The sequence below is a fragment of the Martes martes genome, assembly GCF_963455335.1.
Source record: "Martes martes genome assembly, chromosome: 8".
Lineage (NCBI taxonomy): Eukaryota > Metazoa > Chordata > Mammalia > Carnivora > Mustelidae > Martes > Martes martes.
In genome coordinates, this window is record NC_137895.1 from 52,023,820 (window position 1) to 52,040,403 (window position 16,584).

Here is a 16,584-nt window from a genome sequence, read left to right on the forward strand (position 1 = left end):
ATCTATTTATTTATTTGGGAGAGAGAGCGTGAGAGAGCAGAACTTTGGGGAGGGGCAGAGGGAGAGGGAGAAGCAGGCTCCCCGCAGAGCAGGGAGCCCCAGGTGGTGCTTGATCCTGGGACCCTGAGATCATGACCTGAGCCAAAGGCAGACGCTTAACCGAATGAGCCACCCAGGCGCCCCTGATTCTGACACTAAGTCAGAAAAGTTGAATAAAGAAAAACAAAATGCAACCCACACTTATTGCTGAAAACAGGGGAAGATTATAGATGAATTTAATAGTGTTACCTTTTAGCTTTTTAGGAGGCAAGCAGGAGGAGGGAGACAGGAGAAATGGGAATGGAGGAAACTTGGCTCTCCAGAAGAATGAGACCTCTGGAAATAGCACCAGTCCGTTTTGCTCATTAATTTGTTGTATGGGTGTCTACTGGAGGTCTACTACCTGCCAGACACTTTCTTGGGCCACGAAGAGATACTTAAAGAGGAAAATACACAGTGGAAATACTTAGATGGAAACACATGATCCCGATTCTGCAGAAGTTTATCGTCTGGGAGAAACAGAGACAAAAGACACAGTGAAATGCAGTGTAGCAAGTGCTGTCATGGGTGCCACTTGAGGCTCTGTGGGAGAAAGAAGAAATCTTTAAAGATATTTTGGTGAGCCAAGAAGTTTTTGCAGTGGAAGTGAACTTTGAACTTGGTCTGTGTCAAGGCTCTCAGATGAAGTGAGCTCACAGGGGAAGACATGTAGGTCCGTATCATTACAGTATTACCACTACTGATGGCCAATGGGAGGCAAGGAGTCAGGCTAGTGATACTGATGCGGGAAACAAAGGCAAAAGAAATGTAACTTAAAATCTCCTTACAGCTTGCAGCCCACTGATAGGTACCTGAAATGTGCAGACTGTGACCTTCCTCAAGGAACTCGTGGCTGCCTAAGTGCCTTAATGCTTAAAAGTAACCTCGTCTTGGCAGCAGCTGGCCCCTCAAGGTCCAGAAAGCCTTGCTTCCAGATTCCTTGGAGACTTGCGATATACCTAACTGCCACTAATTAAAAAGTACACAGTTACTCCTCACAATCCCAGTATAACTCCTTCTGCCCACAGGTCCCGTCCCATGAATAGGGGAAGGGTTAAGCTATAGGCAGGAGAGAGAGGAAGCTCTGACTCCCTTGCTGGGCCCTGAAACTACTCCTGGCAGACTGAGACGCTGAGACAGAGCGCTACAAGAGAACAGGCAATAAACCAAGACAGCACAAGAATCTCAACGCCACAAGCTTCCCAGTCAGTTCTCAGTAAAAGACTGTCACTAAAAAGACTTGCCCTCAGTGGCAACCCATTCGGGACCCATCTCACACCAGAGAGCTTTTTCTTTCCTTTCTGTTCTCGCCCTCACTTAATAAACATTCACTTCCCTTTACCCTTTTGTGTTCCAAGATTCATTCTTTGATTCATTCTTCAACTCCATGAGATAAGACCCCTGCAATCCTTCAAATGCCAGGGAAACAGAATGCCTGGGTGGGTCAATTGGTTAAGCATCTGCCTTCGGTTCAGGTCATAATCCCACGGTCCTGGGATTGAGCCCTGTGTTGGATTCCCAGTAAGCTAAGGAGTCTGCTTCTCTTTCTGCCCTTCCCTGCTGCTCATGCTCTCTCTCAAATAAATAAATAAATAAATAAAATCTTTCAAAATTAAAAAAAAAAAAAAAAAGCCAAGCTAAAGAGTCTTGACTTTATCCTGTAAATGATGGGAAACTATTATATACCAGGTACAATCTTTTGTTGTTCCTTTGGGGGAAACAAGGTCTTAGAAAGGTGGTATATTTAAAAAAAAAAAAAAAAAGCAGGTGGTATAAAAGAATGTAAAATGAAAAAGTCCTTGTACTCAAACAGCATGAAAATTAGTTTGGCAAGAAACCAGCTAATTCTTCTATTGCATCTGGAAATCTTCTAGGAGTCTGGTAAAACAACAAAAATGCAAAATCAGAAATTGATATACACTGGGATGCCTGGGTGGCTCAGTGAGTTAAGTGTCTGCTCCAGTCATGATCCCAGGGTCCTGGGATAGAGTCCTGCATCCGACTCCTTGCTCAACGGGGATTCTGCTTCTCCCTCTGTCCCTCCTCTCACTCATTCTCTCTCTCTCTGTGTCAAATAAATAAATTAAATCTTTTAAAAAATAAATTGAAAAATTGAAAAAATTGAAAAAAAGAAATTGATACATGCTGCCAAAAAGTTCTCAATAACCTCCAGGCTTTTTCACGTTAGTTCCTTCAGCCTTGAGTGGTGATTGTCTCACTGAAAAATGTCTACTTATTTCAACGTTGAAGCTTTCTCCTCTGGGAACACTTTGTGCTTGCCATTTGGCAGGCACTGTGCAGAACACTTTAAATACAACATCTTATCAGATCCCTATAACAAATTAAAAGATCAGTTTTTCTTTTCAGTTGAGAAACCAAAAACTTCAGAAGGTTAAGTGACATGCCTGGTTTTGTATGACTAAAACGTAGTAGAATCAGAACAAACCCAGTCAGTCTGATTTTTTACTTTAATCAGGAAGGGCAAAGTTAAGGGCACCAGGCTGGCTTAGTCGGAGGAACATGCAACTCTTGGTCTTGGGGTTGTGAGTTCAAGCCCCAGGTTGGGTGTAGAGATTACTTAAATAAATAAAACTTTAAATATAAAAGAAGGGAAAAGTTAGATGAATAAAATTCAGTCCCTTTTTGAGCTGAAAACAGTGTTGATTGAATTCCTTGGGTGGAGTTTTCTCTCCCTGGTTTGGCTTCTCACATTGCTGTGGATACAGTCTAATAGAAATATACCTATGTATTTGTCTAAAGACAGTCAGTGACAAGACTTGGCATTTTTCATTACTGTTCTAGTACCTTTCTCAGAGCCTTGCACATAATAGATGCTTAATGAGCGTTTGTTCCATGAATAATGCCTGTCTCCTTTCCATTCTGTCTATTGCAGACAAACCTCAGATTTTTGTGGTTAAGTCTATGCATTGATAATCTTTGTTTTGTGATCTTTTATGGGGGAAGAGTAGAGCAAGAGAAGAGAAAAAAATTCTCTGTCCTTTCACATCCAATTACCTTTGAGGAGCTGGGAAGAGAGCAATTCACACTTGATTATCTTCCATCAGATAAATTAGCAGCACCTGAATTGCCAGGCAGTCAGGCGATTGAGCTCTCTCCAGCCCCACTGGCCAGCAGCGCCTCCGCTCCGAGGCCATGATTCCTTGCCTGGCCATCTTGGCTCTCCGCGTCCTGATAACTGTGTCTTTGGGCCAGACTTTCCAATTCCAAGAACATGTCTTTCTCCAATTGCTGGGCTTAGACAAAGTGCCCTCACCCCAGAAGTTCCAACCTGTGCCTTCTATCTTGAAGAAAATTTTCTGGGATGGAGAGGCGGCAGCAACCAATGGGGGCTCCCGAGATTTATGCTACCTAAAGGATCTCGGTACACGTGGGAACATACTCCGACATCTCCTGGATCAAGGTAAGGAAATGAGCGTGCTTTCTAGAGAAAAGTCTGGCAGTTGATGCATGAAGAAAGAAAAGAAGGGGAAGGTAACAATTACCAAGAGGTTTGTAGAAGGTCCAGTGCTAGTGTTTTACATATCTTATCTCATTCAATCCCGACCACATCCCGAGATTCCAAAGGCAGGGATTCTATTAGCTTTTTAACAATAAGGAAAATCAGTCTTAGATGGGGAATTAACCGGTAGACTATTCAAGAGCTGTTCAAGATCGCATAGCCAGCATGTGAGCAAAGTTAGGATTCAAAATAGTTTTTTTCCTAAATTGACACTTTTGTGCTACAGTTAAGGTGAAAGGAGTGAAGGTGGAATTATGGCTCAGGCTTCATTCTTCAGCGCACGGTTGGTTTATGCCCTGTGGTGCCTTTGATATGGCAAGTGGGGCAGGGAACATTGTGAGTCCAGTTGGCCCCGGACATCAGGTTCCCGTCTCCACACCTCGCCACTATTTTTGTTGGGTGGAAATGGCTACTGATTTGTGAGTACAGAACAGTGGTCTACGCCATTGTCATATCCATTATATGACGATCTGACTAAATGCCGTAAAATAATTTGTCAAACCACCCACCGAAATTACGTAGGTCAGTTGTTAAAAGTGGATTGTCCAAATAGATAGATAGATAGATAGATAGACAGACAGACGGTTCTCCTGGCCAGTTCCTGCCCCTCACTCTACCACTCAATTTTTATTCCAAGCCAGAGATGGGTGATGTAACTGCATTTCTATTTAGCTTCCCAGAAGCAGGGGTGGGGGGTTGGGGAATCACAAGAGGAATTGAGGGCCCTGATTGGTTAGTTTTTACAGTATCTGGAGATAAAATTTGAATATTTATTTGTCTGGGAAGCATTTCTTGGATGCCTGCTATGTGCTAGGAACTGGGTATGGCCATGGGAATATAGAAATTAAAGATAAAGTCTGCCCTTGAAGAGTTTATAAAAGGTAAAAGAAAAAAAAAAGTTCATAGAAGGGAGATAGACAAACGTAAGACTTCCATACTTTATGCTAAGTATTAGTATGTTAAAGACTCAAGACTTGGGAGTGGGGGTTCAGGGAAAATTCCTGGGGGAAGGCTAAAAGGTATGGGAAGCTTGTTTGAAAACAGCTAAGGATTCTTCCCTTCCTCCCTCATGGAAAAAACTTTGATTTTTGTGGTGACCATAATCCTATCAAATAATACAGGAAAAGGGTATAGTCTCACCATCACCCCTCCCTAACCTTCCTCTAGAGAAAACCATCATTAATAGTTTATATGTATGTTCTTCCAGACTTTTCTTCTTTGCATATATTTATAATAGAAACTTGTATTTTTTAATAAATGGGTCATACTATATGTTACTCAAGTATTATGAAAATCTCATACAAATCAGAACTAAAAGTCACAGTTATCTTATTTTAATGGCTGTACAATATGCCATTGTATAAACATGCTGTAATTTACGTAACTGATGCTCTGTTGATGGGTATGAACATAATATAAACAATACAGCTTTACATCCGTTTTTGTTTTGTTGTGTGTGTGTGTGTGTGTGTGTGTGTTTGTTATGCTTTTTCTATTTCCCTAGGATAAATTCTTAGAAGGAGATTCTTAGATCAGAGAAGGCACATTTATACTTCTTATATATAACAAGTGTCTTCCAAAATTTATACCCCACCATGAATGTATAAGAATTCTCACTTTCTGGGGCACCTGGGTGGCTCAGTAGGTTAAAGCCTCTGCCTTCCACTCGGATCATGATCCCGGGGTCCTGGGATGGAGCCCCGCATTGGGCTCTCTGCTCATCGAGGAGCCTGCTTCTTCCTCTCTCTCTCTGCCTGCCTCTCTGCCTACTTGTGATCTCTGTCTGCCAAATAAATAAATAAAATCTTTAAAAAAAAAAAGATTTCTCACTTTCCCACAGTTTGAAAGCAGTCCTTATAGAAATATTAAAGAAACGTGTGGAATGATAGCATATGTACAGAAAAGTGCACAAATCCTAGAGAACAGCTCAGTGAATTTTCACAGAATAATCAGGGCCAAGAACCAGAAACAAAATGGAGCAACAACCCTCAGAGGAACCTTCATGCCCCCTTCTGGTTAATCACTATTCCTCTGGAAGAGTAACTTCTATCCTATAACATTACTTACCAATTTTGCCTGTTTCTAAACTTCACATAAATAGAAATGTGAAATGTATCCTTTTTTCTGTCTGGCTTCTTTCACTCAACATTGTATTTGTGAGATTTATCCATAGTGTGTGTGACTGTAGCTCATTCTCACTGCTTACAGTATTTCATTCATTCTGTGAATGTATTACAAGGTACTTACTTATCCCTGCTACACTGGAAGGCCATTGAGTAACAATACTCTTTTAGCTTTTTAATTTTTCTTATTCTGGTAGCAAAACATGATCTCATTGTTTTGCTTTTTATTTCTTTAATAAGGTGGAATGTATTTTTATTTATTTATTTATTTTTAATGATTTTATTTATTCGACATGGAGAGAGACAGCAAGAGAGGGAATACAAGCATGGGGAGTCCATGGCGGGGCTCCATCTCAGGTTCTCGGATCATGACCTGAACTGAAGGCAGACACTCAACAATTGAGCCACCCAGGCGCCCCTGGAATGCATTTTTTTTTAAGTTTGTTTTTTTTTTAATTTATTTATTTGTTAGAGAGAGAGAGTGAGCGAGCACAGGCTGACAGAGTGGTAGTAGGCAGAGGCAGAGGGAGAAGCAGGCTCCCCGCTGAGCAAGGAGCCCGATGTGGGACTCGATCCCAGGACGCTGAAATCATGACCTGAGCCGAAGGCAGCTGCCTAACCAACTGAGCCACCCAGGCGTCCCTGGAATGCATTTTTAAATGCATTTTAAATTTCTTTCATTCCTTCCTTCATTCTTTTCTTCTCTCCTCTCCTTTCCTCTCCCCTCCCATCTCCCCTCTCCCCTCCCCTCTCCTCTCTCCTCTCTTCTCCTCCCCTCTCCCCTCTCTCCTCTCCTCTTCCCCTCTCTCCCCTCTCCTCTCCTCTTTTCTTTTCTTTTTTTTTTCCTTCCAAACAATTGCCTGTTTATAAACGCTGGCCATTTTCTATTGAGGAGTCTTCCTTTCCTTAATGATTTATAAGCCCTCTTGGTCATTTGAAAAAGCTCGCTCTTTCTTTTCTTTTTTCTTTTTTCTTTTTTTTGTAAAAGCTCTTTCTAATTATGAATTTAAACTCATGCATATGATAAGTTTTCTTGGTTGTTCTTTGTGGTTTTAATTTTGTTAATGACATCATTTTGAATATAGAAGTTCTTTTATCTTCATGCTCTCAAATCTTTTCATCCTTTCCATTCTGGCTTTTTGATTTTCTTTTATGCTTAAGGAATCTGATTTAGTGCTAGGAGGAGGAAGGGAGACTGATAGGTTAGAATTCTAGCCTGGAATAGGAGGGGTCAACTTTTCGAGAAGTGGAGAAGGTAACTACTGTGAAGATATCTCTGCCCTTGACAGTTAGCCAGCCTGTAAGAAAGATGTTTCAGTGGAATAGTGAGGGGTAAAGGGTTGGAAAATAACAGAAGAATATGAAGAGCTAGAGACAGCAAATATAGACCTACCTTTCCAAAAGATGGTCAATGAAAAGAAAGAAAGATGATAAGGTAGGCTTGAAGAGGACGCTGGGTAATTTCAAATGCTTCTTTATTTTATTGTTTTTTAAAATGAGACTTGAGAATGAAGAGACTTGAGAATGAAGGGGAATGGTTCGGATATTAGGGTTTCTTGCGGCGGGGGGGGGGGCGGGGGGGGCGAGGTTCTTTCTCCTTTGTGTTTTTTCATGTAATCTCCATGGATCCAATGTTCGTGTTACTGACTGAGCCAGCCAGGCACTGCTGGAATGTTTGGATTTCTGGTGTAATTTCTCCATAAGCTGAATGGCCTTAGAAAATCCTTACTTAGGGTTGGGGCGCCTGGGTTGTTCAGTAGGTTGAGCATCTGACTCTTGATTTCCTCTCAGGTAATGATCTTAGAGTGGTGAGATGGAGCCTGCCTAAAATAAAATATTTAAGATTTCCAAGGAAATCAGGTCCCTGGGTGGCTCAGATGGTTAAGTGTCTGCCTTCAGCTCAGGTCATGATCCCAGGGTCCTGGGATCAAGTGCTACGTTGGGCTCCTGCTCAAGTGGGAGTCTGCTTCTCCCTTTGCCCCTCCCTCTGCTGCTCCCTTCACCCCTTTCTCTGCTCAGGTTCTCTTTCTCTCTCTCTCTCAAATAAATAAAAAAATAATCTTTTAAAAAATTCCAAGAAAATCAGTTAAATTTTGAAATATTTTTATGAAAATATTTTGAACCAAATGTGTGTACAGTAACATAAACAGCTACATTTATTAATATAATACATAACAAGATCCAGGGAGCGGACTAAATTTACAATAAATTCAAAGCAGTGTGAACATAAATGTGATTTTAAGACATTCACAAAAACTTAATCTATGAACATGCCTATGATTTTTATTGGTAACAGTGTCATAGGCCCTGATAATATTATTGGAATTTGTTGCCTATTTTCATAGCTAAAAGAAATGCTAAATCTCATTTAGAGTTCTGAGAAAATAAAGATGTAATTCTTTTTCCCATCCAAGTTCATGGACCTTCTGAGTTCTATCCAGGACACCCTGGGACCTGCAGATGTGAAGATAAGAACCTCTGGTCTTGAATGAGGAGGGAGAGAAACAAATTCTCCCTATGGTAGGGTTTGAGTATGACTGATAATTTTCGGCCCTGATTTTGCATATGTAGATATCATATAGCATTTGGCATTTATATCATATAGGTGGATATGAAATGAAATATGTTTTGGTGACTCTCACATCTCTGTTCCCACCTAGGTCTCTTTCTTTACTCGGAGAAGCTTCCTCAAGCCTCCCCTTGCCTGCAGAAGCTGCTCTACTTTAACCTGTCTGCCGTTCAAGATACAGAGCAGCTAACGATGGCCCAGCTGGGCCTGGATTTGGGGCCCAACACTTACTATAAGCTGGGACCGGAACTGGAGTTGGCTCTGTCCCTGGTTCAGGAGCCTCACATGCGGGGCCAGTCCATCCCCAAACCAGGGAAAAGGCTCGTGTTACAGTCAGTCCCATGGCCTCAAGGAGTTGTGCGCTTCAACCTGCTGGACGTGGCGAAGGTTTGGAATTACAACCCCCAGGAGAACTTAGGTTTGTTGCTAGAGATACTGGTCAAAGGGACCAGAGACCCGGGGGTGAATTTTCAGCTTCAGGACACCTGTGCCAGACTGAAACAGACGCTTAAGGCTTCCCTGCTGGTGGTGAGTCTCAACCCGGAGCAGTGCCACCCTTCATCCCGAAGAAGGAGGGAAGCCATCCCTGCCCCTAAGGCTTCTTGCAAGAACCTCTGCCATCGTCACCAGCTGTTCATCAACTTCCGGGACTTAGGCTGGCACAAGTGGATTATTGCTCCCAAAGGGTTCATGGCAAACTATTGCCATGGAGACTGTCCATTCTCCCTGACCACCTCCCTCAACAGTTCCAATTATGCTTTCATGCAGGCCCTGATGCATGCGGTTGACCCAGCGATCCCCCGGGCTGTCTGTATCCCCACCAAGCTGTCCCCCATTTCCATGCTCTATCAGGACAATGATGACAATGTCATTTTACGACATTATGAAGACATGGTGGTTGATGAATGTGGATGTGGGTAGGCTGTGAGAAATAGAAGGGGTATTCTTAGGGTAAATCTTCCAATAAAACTAGTCACGTGCTTTATGACTTCTTGGGTCTGAAATACCAGTATATTTGTATTTGCGACTTATCTTCCTGGAAAATCCATCATGATTAATCATCTCCCTAATCTCACACACATATACATACACATCAGCCCTAATGATCTAACAGTCATGATGCACTTGGCAGTCTATTAGACTCTAGATAGAAGGAGACTCATATTTATTGGTGGTCTCTTATGGGCAGGTATTATTCTGTGTATTACTTAGAAACATCATTTCAGGTTGTTTCTTGAGGTAGGCCTTATTTTTATACTTCATAGAGAAGGTGAATATCAAATTTCCCTAAAGTAATCAACTTTCTCTGGCAGATATCACAGGCTAACAATGGTACTTAAAAATAAATTATTTTGGAGTGCCAGGGTGGCTTAGTCGTTAAGTGTCTGCCTTCATCTCAGGTCATGATCTCAGGGTCCTCGGATTGAGCCCCACATCGGGCTCCCTGCTCGGTGGGAAGCCTGCTTCTCCCTCTCCCACTCCCCCTGCTTCTGTTCCCTTTCTCACTGTCTCTCTGTGTCAAATAAATAAATGCAATCTTGAAAAAAAAATAAGTTATGGAAACCTGTGTGGTTCAGTTGGTTAAGTAGCAGACTCTTGGTTTCAGCTCAGATCATGATCCCAGGTATCTGGGATCAAGCCCCAAGTCGGGCTCCATGCTAAATGGGGAGTCTACTTGAGGATTCTCTCTCCCTCTCTCTCAAATAAATGCTTTCCCCACTCACACACACTTTCTTAAATAAATAAGTAAATAAATCTTTAAAAACTTATTTTGAGATAATATAAAATAACATGAAAAATAATACTAAAATAGTACCTGATATCTACATTTCCTTCTAGTCTTTTATTGTTGTCGTATATGATTTTTATAGCTGAGATCACACTGTTTATATAATATTGTATCTTTCTGTACCTAATGTGACCATAGGAATTTTTTTCAAATCACCAATATCTACATAGTTCATTTAGTGGCTGTATTATATATGATTATTTAGATACATATATTACTAAAGGGAGTGTTTATCATTGGGATTTATATTGTTTACAGTTTTCATGGTGAAATAGTGTTATGACTTTTTGTTCATGTGTCATTGTTGATATTTTGTCCCCACTTAGAAAAATTTTAAAGCTATAATTACAGTCAAAGGTTTAAATTGACTCCTGGGGTAAAATGCAAAATTCACAGACTTCAAATACAAAACTCTAGACTTGGTTGGATACTTTGGATTGCACTAGGAAGTATGAGTTCACTAATTTCCCTGTTGGGAGATCTAAAGCGCAAGTTTGTCAGTCACTGCTTTATTTACTCCCTTCTTTAATGCCATTTGTCACTATCTTCTGTCAACTTCACCACTGTCACCTGAATTACTGCCACAACTTTTAATTTTTGTTTTATTTTTAGGTTTTTAAAAAAATGTTGATTATAATTTAAGTATATTACAAACACACATAAAGATGCCTATCTAACCCTCCCAGTCTCTTCCCATTCTCCTAATGAAACCACCATTCTGGGGTGCACCTGGGCAGCCTAGTTGGTTAAGTATCTGCCTTCGGCTCAGGTCATGATCCCAGCCAGGGTCCTGGGATCGAGCCCAGCATCAGGCTTCCTGCTCAGTAGGGAGTCTGCTTCTCTCTCTGTCCCTCTGCCCCTCTCCACTTTTCATTCTCTCTCAAATAAATATATTTTTTAAAATCCTAAGGAAAAAAAAAAGAAACCACCATCCTGAAATTGATGTCTTTCCCATTCCCATTCTATAATTTCACTACATATGTTTAGAACCAAAGATAATGTAAAGCATTGCTGCTTAAATATGTAAACTTTACAGAAGCAATATTGGAGTATATTCTTCTACCACTTTTTTTTTTCCTCTATTGTTTCAGAGATTCTTACAGGTTGATATAGTTAGGGATATAATTGATCCCCCTCCAACTACAGAGCAGTAATCCATTACATGTATATTTCACAATAGATTAATCTGTTACTGAACACTGAAGGCATTCAAACAAACTGCAACAATCATTTCAATAGAATGGACACAATTTTTTTTTTTTTCAATCTCCTTCTCTAGCCAGGACTTCAGTGTAGAACAGCAGTGAATGGGTATTTATAAGGACAATGGAGATGAGGCTACAGAACGTAGCAACTCTGAATGCCTATCCTTGAACACAAACAAAACTGATGTATAAAAAGCACTTTGTCAAATGCATCATTTGAACTGGAAACACTGTTCTGACGACAATGGGGAGACTGGCTTTAGATCTATCATTTAGAACAATTTAGTGAAACAATCACAATGTTGCCAACAATAACCACCTGCGTCAATATGTTTACAGAAGCACTTTTGAATTGTATTTGTTGAAGAAAGCTGAGCAATTAATGTAACAGAAGAAAGATAGATGGTTGTTTTGGTAAACATAGCAATACTTTGGTGGGGGCCTAATGGGGTCCCAGCATTCTTGGTAGTGCATTCAGCCTTGAACAAATGAGTCTGATTAGCATAAACAAAATTCATAAAATTTCACCTGCAAATCAGTCATCAATATATGGGCTTACAATAAGATGCCAAGGGAAGAGGGTTAGCTAGCATAGTGTGTTTGATGGAAAAGTGCACATGGAAAACAAGTTAGCATAGAACATGTATTGGGAAATCAGAAGAAGGGAATTAGTTAAATGATCCAAATGGCAAGATCGATTAACCTCCAGGTCCAGATACTAGAGCAATTATAGTCATTTCAGATCATACCCTCCTATTAATATTCTTTAATTGGACAACAACATGCTTGCTTGGATAATGGCTTTCTTATTTATAGTATGACATGCTAAGCTCGCTTTATTGAGTAAATAACCTGCTCATATTGATGGGGATGGTCCCAAATCATGTTGGACAAACATTACAAATCATCTTGTGCTGGCAACCCTTTCGGATCCCCTCCCTCTTCTGGAGCTTCGTACCATCACTTTACTATCTACACTCAATAAACCTTGCTTTGCTGCCAAAAACAAAAACAAAAACAAATCATCCTGTAGTGCAGATTATTTCTGAACTAAATTATCTTTACAGTTTTATTTCATTGAACTGATCTTTATTTTTTATACACTATCATTTTTTAAAGATATAAAATATACTTGCTGGATTTTTGTTTCAGCATAACAATAATTTATTTTATAGCATGATGGGAGAAATCTGGATATTCAATTTTCTCCTTGCTTGTGTTCTATGTAGATAGATATTTACTATAAGAACTACTTTTTGGTATAAAAGGTAATCTGATCCAAGTGTTTAGGAGATAATTTGGGATTTTAGAAGAGAGTTGCACAAAATCAAAATAGATTCTTTAAATCAGCTGTCATTAGAATATTAGAACAGAAATAGTAGTCATTAGGGGCACTAAGTCTAGTAAAGCAGTAGAGCCAGTAAATGGGTGGCTCAGTCAGTTACGTGTCTGTCTTTGGCTCAGGTCATGATCTCTGGGTGCTGGGATCGAGCCCCGCACAGGGCTTAGCTGCTTGACAAGGAGTTGGCTTCTCTCTTTCTCTCTCTCCTCCTGCCCCTCCTCACTACTCGTTCTCTCTCTCTCTCTCTAATAAATTAAAAAGTAAATCTTTAAAAAAATAAAAAATAAAATATAATAAAAGAAATAATAGTAATTATAAAATGCCATTATTCCACGGTTAGTGGTATTAACCAAAGTATTAGAGCAGTGAAAATATTAAAGAAATAATACTTGCAGACTAGAATGGGGGAAAAAATGGAGGTTTGAATAAAACTTAAAGTACTCATTGAAAATTAAGAAATAATTGGTCTATGTTATAGTAATTCTTGGTTATGGAGCACATAACTAAGTAGAGTCTTCTATCTAGCAGGCAATCCCCCGCATTTAAGGGAAAAATTTCAATCACTTTCAGGACTGCTGGAGTCCCCATTTCTCTGGGGCCTTTCCATTGCTTGGGCCTTCTTTATATGTAGGAAGAGTGAGCGCTGACTTCAGTGTGCCATTGTCCTCCGCTGGGAAGAGCAAAGGAGAATGGCCTATAGAAAACTAGAGTTCAGGGATGTCTGGGTGGCTCAGTTGGTAAAGCGTCTGCTTTCAGCTCAGGTCAGGATCTCAGGATTCGTGGATCAAGTCCCACATTGGGCTCCCTGCTCCCTCTGCCTGCCCCTCCCCTGCTCACAAGTGTGCTCTCTCTCTCTCTGACGAACAAATGACTAAAATCTTAAAAAAAAAATAAAATAAAAAATAAAGACTTTCCTGGGACCTGACTTGGCTCCTGCTTACCGAGTACAACACCGACTTCAGTGCTCCTTCTCTCCTGCCACCAGCCTGTGAAGGATCTGTCTTCCTTTCCTGGCCTTTCTCACCTTACACCTTGAGTTCCTTCTGCCTTACACCACGATTCCTGTGGCTGCATTGCTAAATTTACTTGTGAATTGAATGAAGTTGTTGCTGCTAGATTTCCTGAGTCCACTAAGGATTTTGATTTAGGTTCTGTGCTTAATACATTTATATTATTTATTTATTTATTTTAAAGATTTATTTATTTTGGAGGGGGAGGGGGATAGGGAAAGCGAGAATTTCAGACTCTCTGCTGAATGCTGAGCCTGACACGGGGCTCCATCCCACGACCCTGAGATCGTACCTGACCCGAAGTCAAGAGTTGGTCACTCTACCGAGCCACCCAGGCACCCCTATATTATTTTTTTAAAGTTATTTAAAGTTAATAAAAGAGTAGCCATTTCCTTCTGCTTCAGTTCTGTTGTTGTTGGCAGGTTGGTTCACTCCCAAGTTAACCAAATTTTCTCCTGGGGCCAATATGCCCAGGGCTAGAGAAGAGCATGCCATTCCTGACTTCATGGCTTTGGGACACACATTACCTTCTTTCTCAGCTAGAACATTAAATGTCTGAAAAACTGGTCTACAAGTAGGTGTGTACCCTGTAAGTCAAGTTATATGCTCTGATTTGGGTGGGATGGTGCAGAGTAAGACTTCTTATTCCAAAATATAAATAAATGGGATGCCTGGATGGCTCAGTTGGGTAAGCATCTGTTTTCAACTTGGGTCATGATCCCAGGGTGCTGGGATTGAGCCCCACCTTGGGTTCCTTGCTCAGCAAGGAGTCTACTTCTCCCTCTCTCTCCTCCTGCTCCCTCTCTCTCTCAAACAAATAAATAAAATCTTTTAAAAAATCATCATTTTTGGATAAAGAAGATGTGGTCCATATATACTATGGAGTTTTATGCCTCCATCAGAAAAGTTGATACCCAACTTTTGTATCAACATGGACGGGACTGGAGGAGATTATGCTGAGTGAAATAAGTCAAGCAGAGAGAGTCAATTATCATACAGTTCTGCTTATTTGTGGAGCATAAGAAATAACACGGAGGACATGGGGAGATTGAGAGGAGAAGGGAGTTGGGGGAAATTGAAGGGGGAGACGAACCATGAGAGACTGTGGACTCTGAGAAACAAATTGAAGGTTTTGGAGGGGTGGGGAGTAGGAGGTTCGGTGAGCCTGGTGGTGGGTATTATGGAGGGCACGTATTGCATGGAGCACTGGGTGTGGTGCATACACAATGAAATCTGGAACACTGGAAAGAAATTTAAAAAATAAACAAAAATTTTAAAAAAATTCATCATTTTAAAGTAAATTCAGTGGTTTTAATAACTATATTCACAAGTGTAAAACGATTACCACCATCTAACTCCAGAACATTTTTATTAACCCCTAAAATAAATCCCATTCCCATTAGCAGGTTGTTCCCAAGTCCTTTCACCCCTTGCCCCCATCCTCTTGAAATCACTAATGTACTTTTTATCTCTATGGATTTGCCTCTTCTGGAAGTCTCATTCAAACAGACTCCTACAACTTATGACCTTTTGTGACTGGGTTCTTTCACTAAGGATAATGTTTTCAAGCTTTATCTGTGTTGTATGATGTATCACTACTTCTTTCCTTTTTATAGCTGAATAATATTTCACTGTATGGCTATCCCCCAACTTATTTATCCATTCATTAGTTGAAGGACGTTTGAATTGTTTCTACCTTTTAACTGGTATGAGTTTTTTTTTTTTAAGATTTAATTTTAATTTTATTTATTTAATTTTTTTTAGAGAGAGGGAGAGGGAGAGAGCACATATGTAAGGGTTGGGGGAAGGGTAGAGGTTAAAGAGAGAAAGAGAATTTTTTTTTTTTTAAGATTTTATTTATTTATTTATTTATTTGACACAGAGAGAGAGAGATCTGAAGTAGGCAGAGAGGCAGGCAGAGAGAGAGGGAGAAGCAGGCTCCCCGCTGAGCAGGGAGCCCAATGTGGGGCTTGATCCCAGGACCCTGGGACCATGACCTGAGCCAAAAGCAGAGGCTTAACCCTCTGAGCCACCCAGGTACCCCAAGAAAAAGAATATTAAGCAGGTTCTGTGCTGGGCTTGATCTCATGACACTGAGATTATGACCTGAACTGAAATCAAGAGTCAGATGCTTAACTGACCGAGCCACTCTAGTGCCTTTAAAAGATTTTACTTTTAAGTAATTTCTACACCCAAGATGGGACTCCAACTCACAACCCTGAGGTTAAGAGTCACACATTCCATCGACTGAGCCAGCCCAGAGCCCTGGTTATTATGATTAATACTGCAATTCAAGTTTATGTACAAGTTTTTGTGTGGAGATGTATTTTTAATTCTTTTGGAATTGTCAAATCACTTGGTTACTTTATGTTTAATATTTTGAGAGACTGTCAAGCTATTTTCCAGAGTGGCTGTACACACCATTTAACATTACTAACAGAAATTCACAAGAGTTCTAGTTTTTCCATATCTTCACCAACATTTGCTACTATCGTGTTTTTTTATTGAAGCCATCCTAGAGGTTATGAAGTGGTATTTCCTTGTGTGTGTGTTTTAAGATTTTATTTATTTATTTGACACAGAGAGCACAAGTAGGCAGAGTGGCACAGAGAGGAAGAAGCAGGCTCCCCACCAAGCAGAGACCCGTACATGGGGCTCAATCCCTGAGCCCAAAGCAGACCCTTAAACAACTGAGCCACCCAGATGTTCCCCGAGTTTTCTTTTCTTTCTTTTTTTTTTTTTTTGAATATTTATTTACTTATTTTAGAAAGAGAGAGACAGAGATAGCAAGTAGAGGAGGGGCAGAGGGAGAGGGAGAGAAGCAGACTCCCTGCTGAGCACAGAGCCCCTTGTGGACCTCAATCCTATGACCCTGAGATCATGACCTGAGCCAAAACCAAGAGTCAGAGGCTCAACATACTGAGCTACCCAAGGAGCCCCAGCTCTAA

At 40.6% G+C, this 16,584-nt stretch overlaps 1 protein-coding gene across 1 annotated transcript; it reads left to right on the top strand.

Moving 5' to 3' along the window:
- Positions 1–3,231: 3,231 nt before the first annotated feature.
- On the top strand, positions 3,232–9,211 carry GDF3 (growth differentiation factor 3; the record flags this gene model as incomplete). The annotated part of the gene is made up of 2 exons (XM_080812157.1): positions 3,232–3,499; positions 8,382–9,211. The coding sequence occupies 2 exons, from the start codon at positions 3,232–3,234 to the stop codon at positions 9,209–9,211; spliced, it is 1,098 nt and encodes a 365-aa protein (XP_080668283.1).
- Positions 9,212–16,584: the final 7,373 nt, after the last annotated feature.